Here is a 12,721-nt window from a genome sequence, read left to right as displayed (position 1 = left end):
ACAGAGATGTTGCAGGTTTACAGAGAGTTTTGGCATTTTTCAGCTCATTATTGAAATGTTTTTAGCCTGCTGGTGCGCTCTCATCAGCACAGTTTCAGCAGCTTTATGTTATTTTTGCACCGCCTGTCATACTGACGGGGAAAGCTGCAGTATTTTACGGCCCTCTTTTTGTCAGAGATTGGTCAAGAAAACCAAACCAGATTAGGATTCCAGTAGATTTTATGTCCCTGACATTTATTTTTCACTAACTTTTTGCCTCTTTAAATTTAAAAACATCCGACTAGCTGCCCCCCTTTCTAACATTGTTGTAGGTGAGATCTGCGTTTATTATAGGTGTTACACACAATCCTGCTGTCACTAACAGTGTGCGGTCTGTGTTTGACTCAGTTCAAGCTATGCTGGGTACCAACACACCATGACAAACCTGTCAATCTCATTTCACGCTGTGGAAATGAAGTTGAGGAGTTTTGGGAATGTAGCAGTGATTTCCTCTGAGATTTGAGACAGATGTTCCATCTGTTTAGGAGGCAGTTTTGAGGTGCTGAGCAGCATCTGGGAAGTTTGAGTAAGATTGAAAGAGAGGTGCTGATTGGCACATAAATTAGGCCTGTTCTTCAAAACTTGAGATGCCTTCTTAAGTCGGTGCCGGAAACTGCCAGACTGACGGCAGCGTGATATCACTGTCATCTGAGCAGGAAGTGCTGCCTCATACCGTGAGATGATGATGAATTTTGAGGGATGCATCACAAAGCTGACAATTACACAAAGAAAGAGGGAAAAGATTATACTTGATTCCTCTGAAGTTGATTAAAGGTACAACTCACCATGTATTTTCCAACAACATCCCTTCATCATAGTTGCATTCATCATATAGCTACAGTTCTTGTGTTTTTGGACTGTTCTGTCTTTAGCCACTTAAGGAGGTTGTGCTTAAAAGTTTGTTGTTTGAAAGGGTTTAATGTGTCTCCCCACCACAGCTTAAAAAAAGATTGCCCACCAGCTCCCCACTCTCACTCAGGAACTGTCTCGCAGATTCTTAGTTTTGTGTTGCTTGACGGTGTACACAAAAACTAGATTAATAAAATGTATCCATTTAACATTTTGTCACATCTGTTATTGGAAAAGTGGGTACTTAATGAGTATAATCTGCTGCTGAGGATATGATCTGTGCTCAGCGTTTTGACCGTAGGTCAACAAATATGTTCACGTCTGCTATGACTATGTTCCTTAATGTATGTTAGCTTCTTAGCCTGTGATTTTTGCAGTCATAGTGCTCCTGTTACACAGCCAAACTACAGTATTTATTTGCTTCTCTGGCAGGCAGCAGAGGCCTACTTCCAGCAGAGCCTCCTGTCCTAAAAGGCTGTTACTTCAAAGCTAAAAGGATGCAGGATGCCAAAATATAGAGCTCTGAATAAAACTGCTGTCAGCGTTCCATTAAGTTCTGGAACATTCTGAAAGTGAGATAAAGTTTGACACTATTAATACAAAAATATAACCTGAAATGATGGTCAGATTTTTCACACTGGCAGAGATATTGTACTTATAACAGCACAATTACGCAATGCGTGAACTTTTTAAAAAATAAAACGAACATAATCATCACAGTGACTTATGTCTGATTATTGGTTGGCATCATTTTCTGATCATGTGTTCCAAACAAACTCAGCACTGTCTCAGGGAAGACTCCGTATAAATCAGAAAATGCAGATGGTTCGGACAGCAAAGCCGCCGCCCGCTTTTGAGCACATCTGCAGTTTGTTCATACATATGCAAACAAGCTCCTGTTTAATCTTCTGTGTTAAAAATGCATTGCCCTCCTTTCACAGTGGCACAGTTTGCCCACTAAATCCCAAACTGATTCAGCCCGGTTGTTTGGACGTTTATTTCATCTCGAGTCAACATGATGAACGGAGTTGGTTAATGAGCTGGTTGGAGGAAATAAAAGTCCTAACGACTTCTGGAAACTTTCCCATAAGTACGGCTTTGGTCCCTGGATCGCAGAGGGCTTCTAGATTTTCTTTAATTCCAAAAACTATTATTTAAAGTGGATGCAAACATTTGCAAACCTCTCTTTAATGTGAAATTCATCTCTGTGTCGAGCCTTTCTGTCGGCTAACCCACCACCTTACAGGAACTTCTCCTAATCTCGCTCAAACTGTGATTTCAAAACCATGAATCTTCTTCTCGCATTTGTTTCGTGCTCGATGAATTAAATAGCGACTTATCAATGATATGATTAGATTTCTCTAGTTTTCACATGAGGTGAGATAGCAGTTGGCTCATCTTACTGGAAAGTTTTCAAGGTGACGTCCACTGCAGGGACAAGACGATAGATTTTCAAATGCTTTCTTCCACAGTTGAGCAAATTTAATAAGTGCTGAGGCCTTCAGTGCTTACGATGGTTAAATTATGCAGTGTTACTAAAACAATGCTGTTTGTTTTTGTGTCTCGGGGAGTGTGTACATGTTGGCATCACAATGGAGAGGAAAGCAAAAATAAAAATCTGTTTTGGCATCTGCTAAAACAACACTCGTAATTCCTGTGATTACTTATTTAAATGTTCTCTCATAATGGCTGAGCAGCCTGGTTGTGGATGTGTTCATCAGGTTTGCAGTGTGTTGAATCAGCACTCTGTTAATCCGCAGTCCGAAAGCAGACAGATGATGCAACATCTGCTGAAGGCTCGCATGTGCACGCACACAGTGAGCTTATGTTTGACTTCATCACACTGACATATGCACTGTTTTGACTCGTGCTGTGTGAAATATTCTGCAGCTGACACTGAGAGAATAAACCGGTGAATAAACCTGATGTTTTCAGCAGTGCATATGAAATGAACATGCTGAATAAAACAAAAAGGCAACGGCCATTACTGCCCTGTGAGGCTGTCATTCTCAGTAGGCTCCATAACACTGAGTAAAGGCTCTAGCATGGTTGCCGCGTCTGCTCGCGCGAGCGGTGTTGATGACGTCACGAGTTCGTGCCCGCCACAGGACCCTATATAGTGGCGCAAGTCGTTGTGCGCCAGTAGTTGCAATTTTCTCCGTCACAGAGGTGGCGCTGCTACGTGAAGGTTACCTCTACTCTACAACCACGAAAGTGGAGAAGAAAACAATGCCGCTGTCAAGAGCAAGAATACTGTAATTAATGATACTGCTGCAGTTTTCGGATCATTTTAATTTTTTAATTCAGTTAAAAGAGGTGAAGGTTTGAAGCCCCCGGCATCAACAGAGTCTCTGCCCTCTTCTTTGCCTTCACGTATCTGTCCCGTAGCTTCTTCCACACATTCTTACAGAACTCTCCCTTTTTCCCCAAAGTTCTGCCCATCTCTGTGCACCAGTTTTGGGAGTTTACGTGCTCCCTGTGCTGTTTCACTGCAGTTTCGTACAGCTGCCTGTACAAACGCACCTCCTCACTGAGCCTGGTCTCACATCGGTCCATCCGGTTCGTTGTGCTCGGCGCCGCCAAGTTACAAAAATCGACTGGTGCACGACAACGCGCTGCGCCGTCTTTTCAAGGGAAGCGCCATGCCTGAAACGTCATTTTGACGTCACGGTGCGACACCGCCGTGACAGACGCGGCAACCATGCTACCGCCTTAATCCGATGAATGAAAAATGGAGAGGCAAGGTTTCTGTTGAAACATTGGAGTGAATCCATAGAAAATGTGTATCTAACGTCCAGTATCTGTTTTAGGCTTTTCAAGGCTTCAGTCAGAAGTGCAGCGCCAGTGTACTTTGCTGTGGATGAAAGCTGCATCATTGACAGGGCAGCAGTTTGCAGCAAGGGTCTTGCACATGAGGGCTAAGAAATGAGCAATCTGTACATTCTTTTAGCAAGCATCTCATGCAGGCATATACATGCTCGGTTCTATCTAGTGATTTCAGTGGATCAGCGACTATAATTGTCATTCAAGTGGAGTTGTTTCACTTAAGCTTCTCATGAGTCTCTGCTGGTTCTCTCCTCTGGAGTGAGGGGATGAATGACTTGGGCAAAGATATCTTTTGTTGGTAAGCTTTTATTGCTCTTGGTTATGTTACAACTTGTTTCCAACTATTCCAACGTTTGAAGATAACGAAATGCCATCGTAGGATGACTGTCTTATATCCATCCATCCATTTTCTAACCCGCTTAATCCAACTGTAGCGGGGGGGGCTAGAGCCTTTCCCAGCCGCTTTTGGGCGACTTGTCCAGTTGCCAGTCCATCACAACTGTCTTATATCTCTTTGGGATAATAAAAGGTAGAGATGAGAAATGTATTCCCTGTGAGATTTAAAAACTCTGATGGTGTGCTTGTTTTACAGATATGCATGTTTTATACCTTTTACTTTAAAGCCCTTTGAGTAGTTGATAAAAATCAGAAAGCTTTACATATAAATGTAGATCATTTACCCGTTTGATTTTCATTGCATATGTCAAATTTTAAATCCCATTTATCGGGCCAGATTCATTAGTGAAGACTGGTAGGCAGCTGTCTGGGCATCGCCATCAGGAGAGCTGGCAGAGATGAGGAATACTTTTTATTTTTTTTTATTAATTCCTCTGAAATGATTTTGCAGAAAGACAGATGGCAGATTTGGGCTGCGATCCTAATTAGTAATGAAGTGTTTTGGGAGTTGAGGATTATTTAAAATCACAGTTTTCTGGCTAGGGGAAAATAACCACTTCCTCTGGCAGCACTACTGTCATTAAACATGGACATTAGACACCGACTGTCCCTTTTCCCACACTTTTGCACACTAACTATAAACAGTCAAACCATATTCTTCATTTTAACCTCATCTTGTTTAGTTAAATATACATACAATAACAATACAAGCCGTTTTGGTATCAGTGTTTTGGACAACTTAGAAAACACAGTTTGGAATTGACGTAGCATCAGGAGTAAGCTTGATCAAGTGTATCTTAGAGATATGGTGAGAAATTTGAAGGCATCAAAATTGTAAATGCACACACCTGACAGGCCATTTCAATATGCCCTGGAAGGTGGATGAGGAACAATTTAATTCGGCATGAAATTAATTTGAGAAGTGGGAGAACCACCAGACAACTGAGCAGGTGTTCAGGTGGATTACTGATATTAGTTAATGGTTGCAAATACTGTGTTCACAGTACTGTAGGCTAATGTTTGCTGGTGCATTACAGAGTTGTACAAAACTAGAACATTCTGGATGTTCTTTCAGTCTCTTTTCATATTTATTTTGACATCTGCCCAGAAATAACCTGATGAACAGCCCACTACTCTCCAACTTTTAAGATCACCTCTCTGAATTGCAAACTTTAACAACAAAATTAAATTAAGTACAAAAATACTTGAATTATTTAACAGGAAATGATACACATGTATTTTTTTTCACTGATACACACAACAACTGCAGAGTCATCTGAGTATCTCTTGAGATGACAGGACTCTTGAGTTCCACTGAAAGTCTGAAGTGTACAGAGTGAAGAGGAAAAAGTCAGAGTACAGTTCCCTGTGTTGCTTCTGTGCTGTTGACCACCTTCTCCTACGCACAACCCTTCTGTCTCTCAAACTTTGGTCCCTTCGTCAGGCAGTCAATACTCCAGGTGGTTGTGGAGGCATCCACCTTTCTGGAGCTTCTTAATTCACAGCGCAGGCTGTTTGTATTAAAATCACTGCAGAAATCAAAGAACATGATCCTCAGCATGCTGCCTGCTTTGTCCAGCTGAGAGCGTATTTGCTGAAGCAGGTATGGGATCTTCAACACGCCAATGATAAGAAGTGCTTCTGAAAGGTGTTCCCTTGCTTACTTAGATGTGCCAATCGCAGTCTCTCCTGGACTTTCATGATGGGGGATGTTAGGGCCACTGGTTTGTAGCCTCTGATGGCTGATGTATGAGATTTATTTTTAAGTACTGGAACAAGGCAGGATGTCACCCACAGAACTGGAACTTTCTCTTATTATCAAATTTATTTGTATAGCACATTTCATGTACAAAACAATTCAAAGTGCTTCACATGAAATAAAAACATTGCAGCAGAGAGTGGAAGAAGCATTAAAAATACATAAAAGAATATAAAGAGAAACAATTAAAATAATTTAAATGAATTTAAAAAAGAGCAACAGTCCAGATAAATTAAAAGATAGCGTGCAGATTTCATGCATAGACACGAGAAAAGAAATGTTTTTAACCTGGATTTAAAAATGTCTACATTTGGTGAAAGTTTAATCTCCACTGGCAGTTTGTTCCACTTATTTGCAGCATAACAGCTAAATGCTGCTTCTCCATGTTTAGTCTGGACTCTGGACTGGACCAGCTGACCTGAGTCCTTGGATCTAAGAGCTCTGCTGGGTTTATACTGTACTTATTGATACTCTTGACTCAAGCTAAGGTTGAAAAGTTGCAGTGGAATCCCTCATAGCTGCTCTGCACAAAATTGTATCTGGATTAAATGTGGTCCAGACTAATCTGCACCAAAGAGTTACACTTCAGTCATTCCAATGCCTGACATGCTGTACTAATCTGTTTCTGTTGCCTTTATCTGCCTCACTGGGATTTTTCTTCTCATATGTAGCTTTAACCAAGACCTTTGCTTCTTGATTAAGCAGTTGAAATGGTGTATTTCTCTTTTTTAAAAACATTAAAGAAATTCTGATGTGTCGTGAGCTGTGTAGACCGAAACGTGTTTAATCAAGACCCTGTGAGCCGACCGCACCAGCTGCAGTGGATTTTTTTATGGTTTCATGGTTTTTATGGTATGGTTTATGGTTCCTTTAGATGTAAATAAACACGCTGTAGCTTCAATGTCTGGCTCCCAAGATCGACAACGGTAAAATGTTCAGCCACCTTTGGGAATGAATAAAGGCTTTATATTAGTGTCTGGATCGATTTAGATTTTGGAAAGATTTCTGCCGGAGGATATTTGGAAAATAATGCCGCCATCACTTTTCAGCTCTAGTTCATGATGCAGCAAGTTTAAAGAAAATGCAGCTCAGCTGTAAAGAGATTTACACTTTATTGCAGTAAGAGCTTTAAAACGGTGTAAATATATATGTGAATATGAAAAAATAAATTCCACTGAGCTTGGGAAGAATGAGCCTGATCTACCCTTGATTTGGTTTACACATAATAAGCACATTATTTGAATAAATTCTGTATGCAATGGATGTTCTGCCACTTATAATATGATGATGTAGCGCTCTTGTTCAATATGTAATTTTCTATGTAAAAAGGGCAAAGTTTTGAATTGTGTACCTAAAATTTCTTTCGACCCTTCATAATATTTCAGTTGCATCTCAATTTCTAGATGAAGGTTGTTTCTAAGCTGTAGCGTTCAGTAAGGGCTCTAACCACCAAACCAACATAAACCTGCAGTAACGAAAGGGACCCCCACTTGATCTTCTCACATAACTTTACCACCAACTGGTCAATAAAAAGAAAGACCCCACCAAAAACACACAACTTGAACAGGCTGTCCAACCAGCCAGGACATACATCCCCCCTGTGAAAGGGAACATAACTCCAGCACAGAAGGGAGCGGTAGTAAATTTAAAGGGGAGAGGCTGTGTACATTTCTGAAAGAAAAACTAAACGGAGCGTTGTTTGCTTTTTTCTGACGCCGCTGTCTTCGCTCACAATACAGATTTGTGTGCAGTTTGAAGAAAAATCCGAGTGAGAACTTTGTTGCAGGACTGACATTAGCAACGCTTGGCCTTTTGGTTTTGGATGCAGATGGAGACGGGCAGATAAATTAGGAGAGCATTAAGAGTACAGGAGCAGAGGCTGGGTGGTAGGTGTGTTCAGTGGAGAGGACATTTAATTTTAGCCTTTAAACTGTGACAGGGAGGCTTCAACTAATTATTTTTGCTTTGATCTTGAGATGTATACTGCTAACAATCATGTTTTAGTGAGGAGACATTCCCAGCCTGTCTTAGTCCTAAAATAGGTCTCAACCTTTTGACACCAACTTGTTGTTGAGTGGAGTGCGATGATGTTCCCGGAGCTGCTTCTGCTTGTTTTTTTTTTTGTTTTTTTTTTAAAGAGAAAGGTCTGACCCCTGATTTGTTCATGCAGCCACGCACACTTGACTTCCTCCTGAATTATCAGCTTCTTTCTCATTCCTTTCATTAAAACTAGGCAATAAAAAGTTGGTAATACTCTTGTGAGACGCGCGTGCTGTAAACACAGGCTGGGAAGCGAAGGACTCGGCAGATTAAATTTTCAGCTGTTGTCAACTTGCTTCTGTAATTGAGCTCTGGCTCAGAATGCACTCAGCTCCACTGACACACTTCTCTTGAATCAGTTCAGTGTCTCCCAGAGGGTGCTCAACGCCAGCCTGACTCTGCTGTTTCTCTCTTCCATTAAAATCAGACGATGAACTAACCCCGACTTACATACACTGTTATTGGACTCAGTATTGGGTGTTTTTCTGGGGTGATTGTTGTTTTATACGTTTGTTGGAGCAACGCACAAAAACATGAACTGACTGTGAACTGAACTTTAAAGGAGAATTCTGGCTATTTTACAAACATATGCCATCTGTTGGAGACCAAGGAAAGTTTGCCAAAGGCAAAAACGCGAGAAATTTTCATGCCCGCTGCGCAAAGTTGTACGATTGCGCTGATTTCCATGAAAGCGGGCTCTATCGGGCAAGCTTTTAACCTTTCCTGAGGCTATTAACGTGTATCAAAATACTTTTTACCGAATTGGCCGTGGTGTCAGTAGCAATACAATTCAACCCAGGGGCTAACCATACCATTAGCTAGCACAGACATTATACATTTTGAGATTTCAAAAACGGCGCACTTGCCTTTCTCAGCTTCCGTGTTCCACAGGCGTGCGCACAAATTAATCGATCGCCGAAGTCATACACTATAGTATTCCAAAGTACTGTCTTCCTCTGTGGTCAGTGCAATACAATGTCCACATCTGCACCACCATGTCTCCCCAATGCGTGACCTATCAGCAGCTCCCGTTTCTGGATCATCGTTTTGAGCCATCCTCGCTGCATCTTGTCCCAACAACTCTTCATCAGTGTATTCTGGTTCAAAAAGATAACCCCGACCATCAAACTCGTCAAACTCTTCCATTCCAACATCAGAATCTGACGAACTATCCATCTCGAAATTGCTTCCAATAAAATCCCGAGGGTTCTTATCTCCCGCAGCTGATTAATGGGCGAAGGTGCGCTCCTTCCAGCAGTCATGTGACACGTCATGACATCACGGCGAATATGGGTGTTGAAACGAGTCAGTTGTTCGATAGGAAACAATAACAAACATGACAATGTGTAGTTCGGTTCCCGAGGGTCGTTTTTGGTGGCCAAAAAGACAATTTTGGAATACTATAGTGTATGACTTCGGCGATCGATTGATTTGTGCGCACGCCTGTGGAACACGGAAGCTGAGAAAGGTAAGTGCGCTGTTTTTGAAATCTCAAAATGTATATGTTTGTGCTAGCTAATGGTATGGTTAGCCCCTGGGTTGAATTGTATTGCTACTGACACCACGGCCAATTCGGTAAAAAGTATTTTGATACACGTTAATAGCCTCAGGAAAGGTTAAAAGCTTGCCCGATAGAGCCCGCTTTCATGGAAATCAGCGCAATTGGGAAACTTTGCACAGCGGGCATGAAGATTTCTCGCGTTTTCCCCTTTGGCCAACTTTCCTTGGTCTCCAACAGATGGGATATGTTTGTAAAATAGCCGGAATTCTCCTTTAAGTCATTTCAATGCCCCAAAGTAAAGTAGTCCGTAAAACCAGACTTTAAAGATGCAGTACCAACAAAGCACAGGTTACACATTAAGACTATGTCAGCTCTTGTCATTTACCGGGCATTCATCACTCTTCTCTAATCAAATTCAGATTTTTTTTTTTTTTTTTTTTTTTATAACCATCATCTTACAAAATTACCATTCAAGTAACTTCAAAGACATCTGTGCAAAGAATTCAGACAATAATTTTTACAGTCCAGTTAAATGACCCCGTCGAGCTGGAATTATAAGCTCAACTTAACTGTGCATGTGACCATGTTGGTGGACTGTTTAGACAACAAAAGTCCTCGAATAGTTTCTGATAAAAGTATGTTATTGGCCTGGTAATCCAAGAGTTCTCTCTTTCTGTCGTTGGAGAAATACGAGATCAAAGTTATGGTGGTGTCTGACACCAGTGGGTCGTAACCATGGTTTTTCCTCCATCTTCTCTTCCAGAAGTGCTTTGAGTCTCTGACAAAGTCAGATTCTGCTTTTATTTCACATCACAAATTTAAGAGGGGGGGGGAGAGAGAATAATCTACAAGTTTTTAAATCTCTAACATTCTTTTTGGATTCTTTCGGTTAGGAAACCTTGTATTATATCAGCCTCTAAGTAGATATAGAGATTGAGCAGTATTAGAGCTTTGTAGAGAGTCATCTTGTGGCCACTTGCTGGTTTCATTCATTACAAACTCCTGTGGGAAATCCCACCTTCTCCCTGGCTGTTAAATGTTCATCTGTGTTTATCATCTAGTTTCTGTGTGTGTCTGCTGCTGGTGAGGAGAATTAAGCATGCAGCCAGGCTTTATGTGAGAGAATAATCACCTTTATGGCCAAAGTGACGCTACGAGAGCCAGCCAGCGCAGTGGAGTTGTGGGATGGTGCCGGAGTGAGTCTCCCTGTAAGAGCTCTGGGAAGCTGTTCGGATTATTATTTTCACCTTGTCATTTCATCCACAGTTGCCATATGATATTTAAAATAACTCGTTCAATAAATGTGCTTTTATTCATCTTACATGAAAATGGTTTCCTAAATTTGTGACGGGTGAGATCGATGGATGAGTGGAGAAAAAAAAATCCGCAGTAGCAGCTCTGCCAAAAGTCTCAAGGTCACGTAAGAGAAAGTTGATCCCAGCTGACAGACATTCAGCAAATCAAACCTCCAGAAATCAATCGTGCATGCTGATCAGACGCGTACAGGCACACTATTCCCTCTAAGGAACCCTTTTTATTATGAAATATGGTTTGTAAAATGAAAACAATGTGGTTTAAAAAAAGTTCAAATAAGAATGAAAGTCTGAGCTATTTAAGGAACAACTGAAATGTTTTGCTTGTTTCTCAAGAAGTTTTTAGGTTACGGAGCAGTAGCTGCTCTGTGTTTAACATGGAGAAGCAGATGATCGTTCCAATACTAACGAAGATTATTGTTTCTGAAGCCTCTCTGTTGCTGCCGAGGCTCCTTCCATTTCCTTCATTTTTCTGCTCGTGACCCTAGAATTCAAGCTCATCTTATCTTGAAGGCTGTTTCGGTTGCTAAAATGTAACTTAATGAGAGAGGAGGTTTGCCCAGAAGCGCTGTAAGCAGGGCTTAACAGTTTAAGGGCTTTCAGCATCTGTGTCTGTAAACGGGATGTGACGCATTATTCCACACTGTAAATGAAATGAAATGTAAATGTATACATTGTCACGAGTGCTGCTAATTTTCGTCTGGCAGAGATTAAAAAGTGCAGCGTCAGACTAACAAAACACAAAAAAAAAAACAAAGGCTGCATGAGGCGGCGGTGTCACACTTCATGTTCAGTTGACATCAGTTTAAAACGACTGCTCCAAAGCGAAGTTATCCGGTTTACCGCCTGTCGCCTCGCCTTCTCTCTGAGTGTCTTCACTTCACCTCCTTCGCTCGCATCTCTGGAAGGAAGGTCTGAAAAGATGATCAACCTTTTTCTTTTTTTTCTTTAGTATTCCAGCTTATATAAAAAAAAAAAAAAACTACTCTGGACTTGTGAGGCTGGTATTGAGGGTTGGATCTTTACGTGAAACAGCAAGTTTACTTTATTTTGTCCTTTCTGTGTCCTTCTGTTGTTCTTGTGCTAATGTTTGATAATTGATCCAAGTACAGAAACACATTTTGTCCTTCGAAAAAAAAATCCCTACTTAACACTTTGGAGCTGTTAATTGTGGTTGAGAAGACATCGAAATTAAAAAAAGATATATATATATATATATATATATATATATATATACATACACACACACACACACACACACACACACATACATACACATATTTGTAAGCCAAATTTTCTGCTGTGGATCTCTTAGAAGTTACTGTCTGCTCCGGGTGCAAAGTGTTGAACAAAAGAGGAGACTAATGAGTTTGGGGTGAGCAAACCCCTGTGTTGTAGATGCTTGAAGTGAAACGTTAGCAGCTAATGAGAAAACTTCTGATGTGTTTTTGATGTGTTTTCTGTTTTCCTCAGAGACATTGCAGCCGTCACCGCCAAACGCAGCCCAGATCAGATATGGTGAGAGATGAAATCTAGCACAAATCTTTTCATATACAGTATATTTATAATTATCACCTATTTTTGGGAAGGAAAACACAAATTTAGATGTATTAATTGGTGTTTCTGTTAAGTCCACAGTTCTGGTTTAAATACTGTGTACTTTCTTGGTGGTAATTCATATGGAACATTGGCAAAAAGCCTTTTCTTTGTTGACAGTAACTTAATTAGAGTTACATCCTGATATTTCGGCTCTATATCGTTAAAGCTGCAGTCTGCAACTCTTTTTCAAGCATAATGCCTGGAACTGTCCGGGGATTCTGAAAGTAGTACATTAAATACCCCAATACAAAAAAAAATGAGTTATCTAGGTCCCCTATATGTCCCGCTAGGTCCCTCCAAAGCCAGCAGGTTTGTTTACAAAATTGCAGACCGGACCGGTAAAAGGTAACCAATCAGGTTATGAGCTGGGCTCTGCTGCCTGTCAATCACCGATTGTGC

General features: G+C 40.9%; 1 protein-coding gene and 1 long non-coding RNA gene across 2 annotated transcripts in view; one reads left to right on the top strand and one right to left on the bottom strand.

Moving 5' to 3' along the window:
* tmem65 (transmembrane protein 65) overlaps positions 1 to 12,721 on the top strand; it is a 31,529-nt gene that overhangs the window by 10,861 nt on the left and 7,947 nt on the right. The window contains exon 2 of the mRNA XM_075448973.1: positions 12,197 to 12,241. Coding sequence (XP_075305088.1) covers positions 12,197 to 12,241 — 45 coding nt within the window. The remainder of the gene's footprint in view (positions 1 to 12,196; positions 12,242 to 12,721) is intronic.
* Positions 1 to 12,721, bottom strand: part of LOC142367073 (uncharacterized) — a 30,267-nt gene that overhangs the window by 13,420 nt on the left and 4,126 nt on the right. The window lies entirely within an intron of this gene.

This window comes from Odontesthes bonariensis, chromosome 18 (assembly GCF_027942865.1).
Source record: "Odontesthes bonariensis isolate fOdoBon6 chromosome 18, fOdoBon6.hap1, whole genome shotgun sequence".
NCBI lineage: Eukaryota > Metazoa > Chordata > Actinopteri > Atheriniformes > Atherinopsidae > Odontesthes > Odontesthes bonariensis.
The sequence above is the reverse complement of the archived record's forward strand: the minus strand, read 5'-3'. Positions and strand labels throughout refer to the sequence as shown.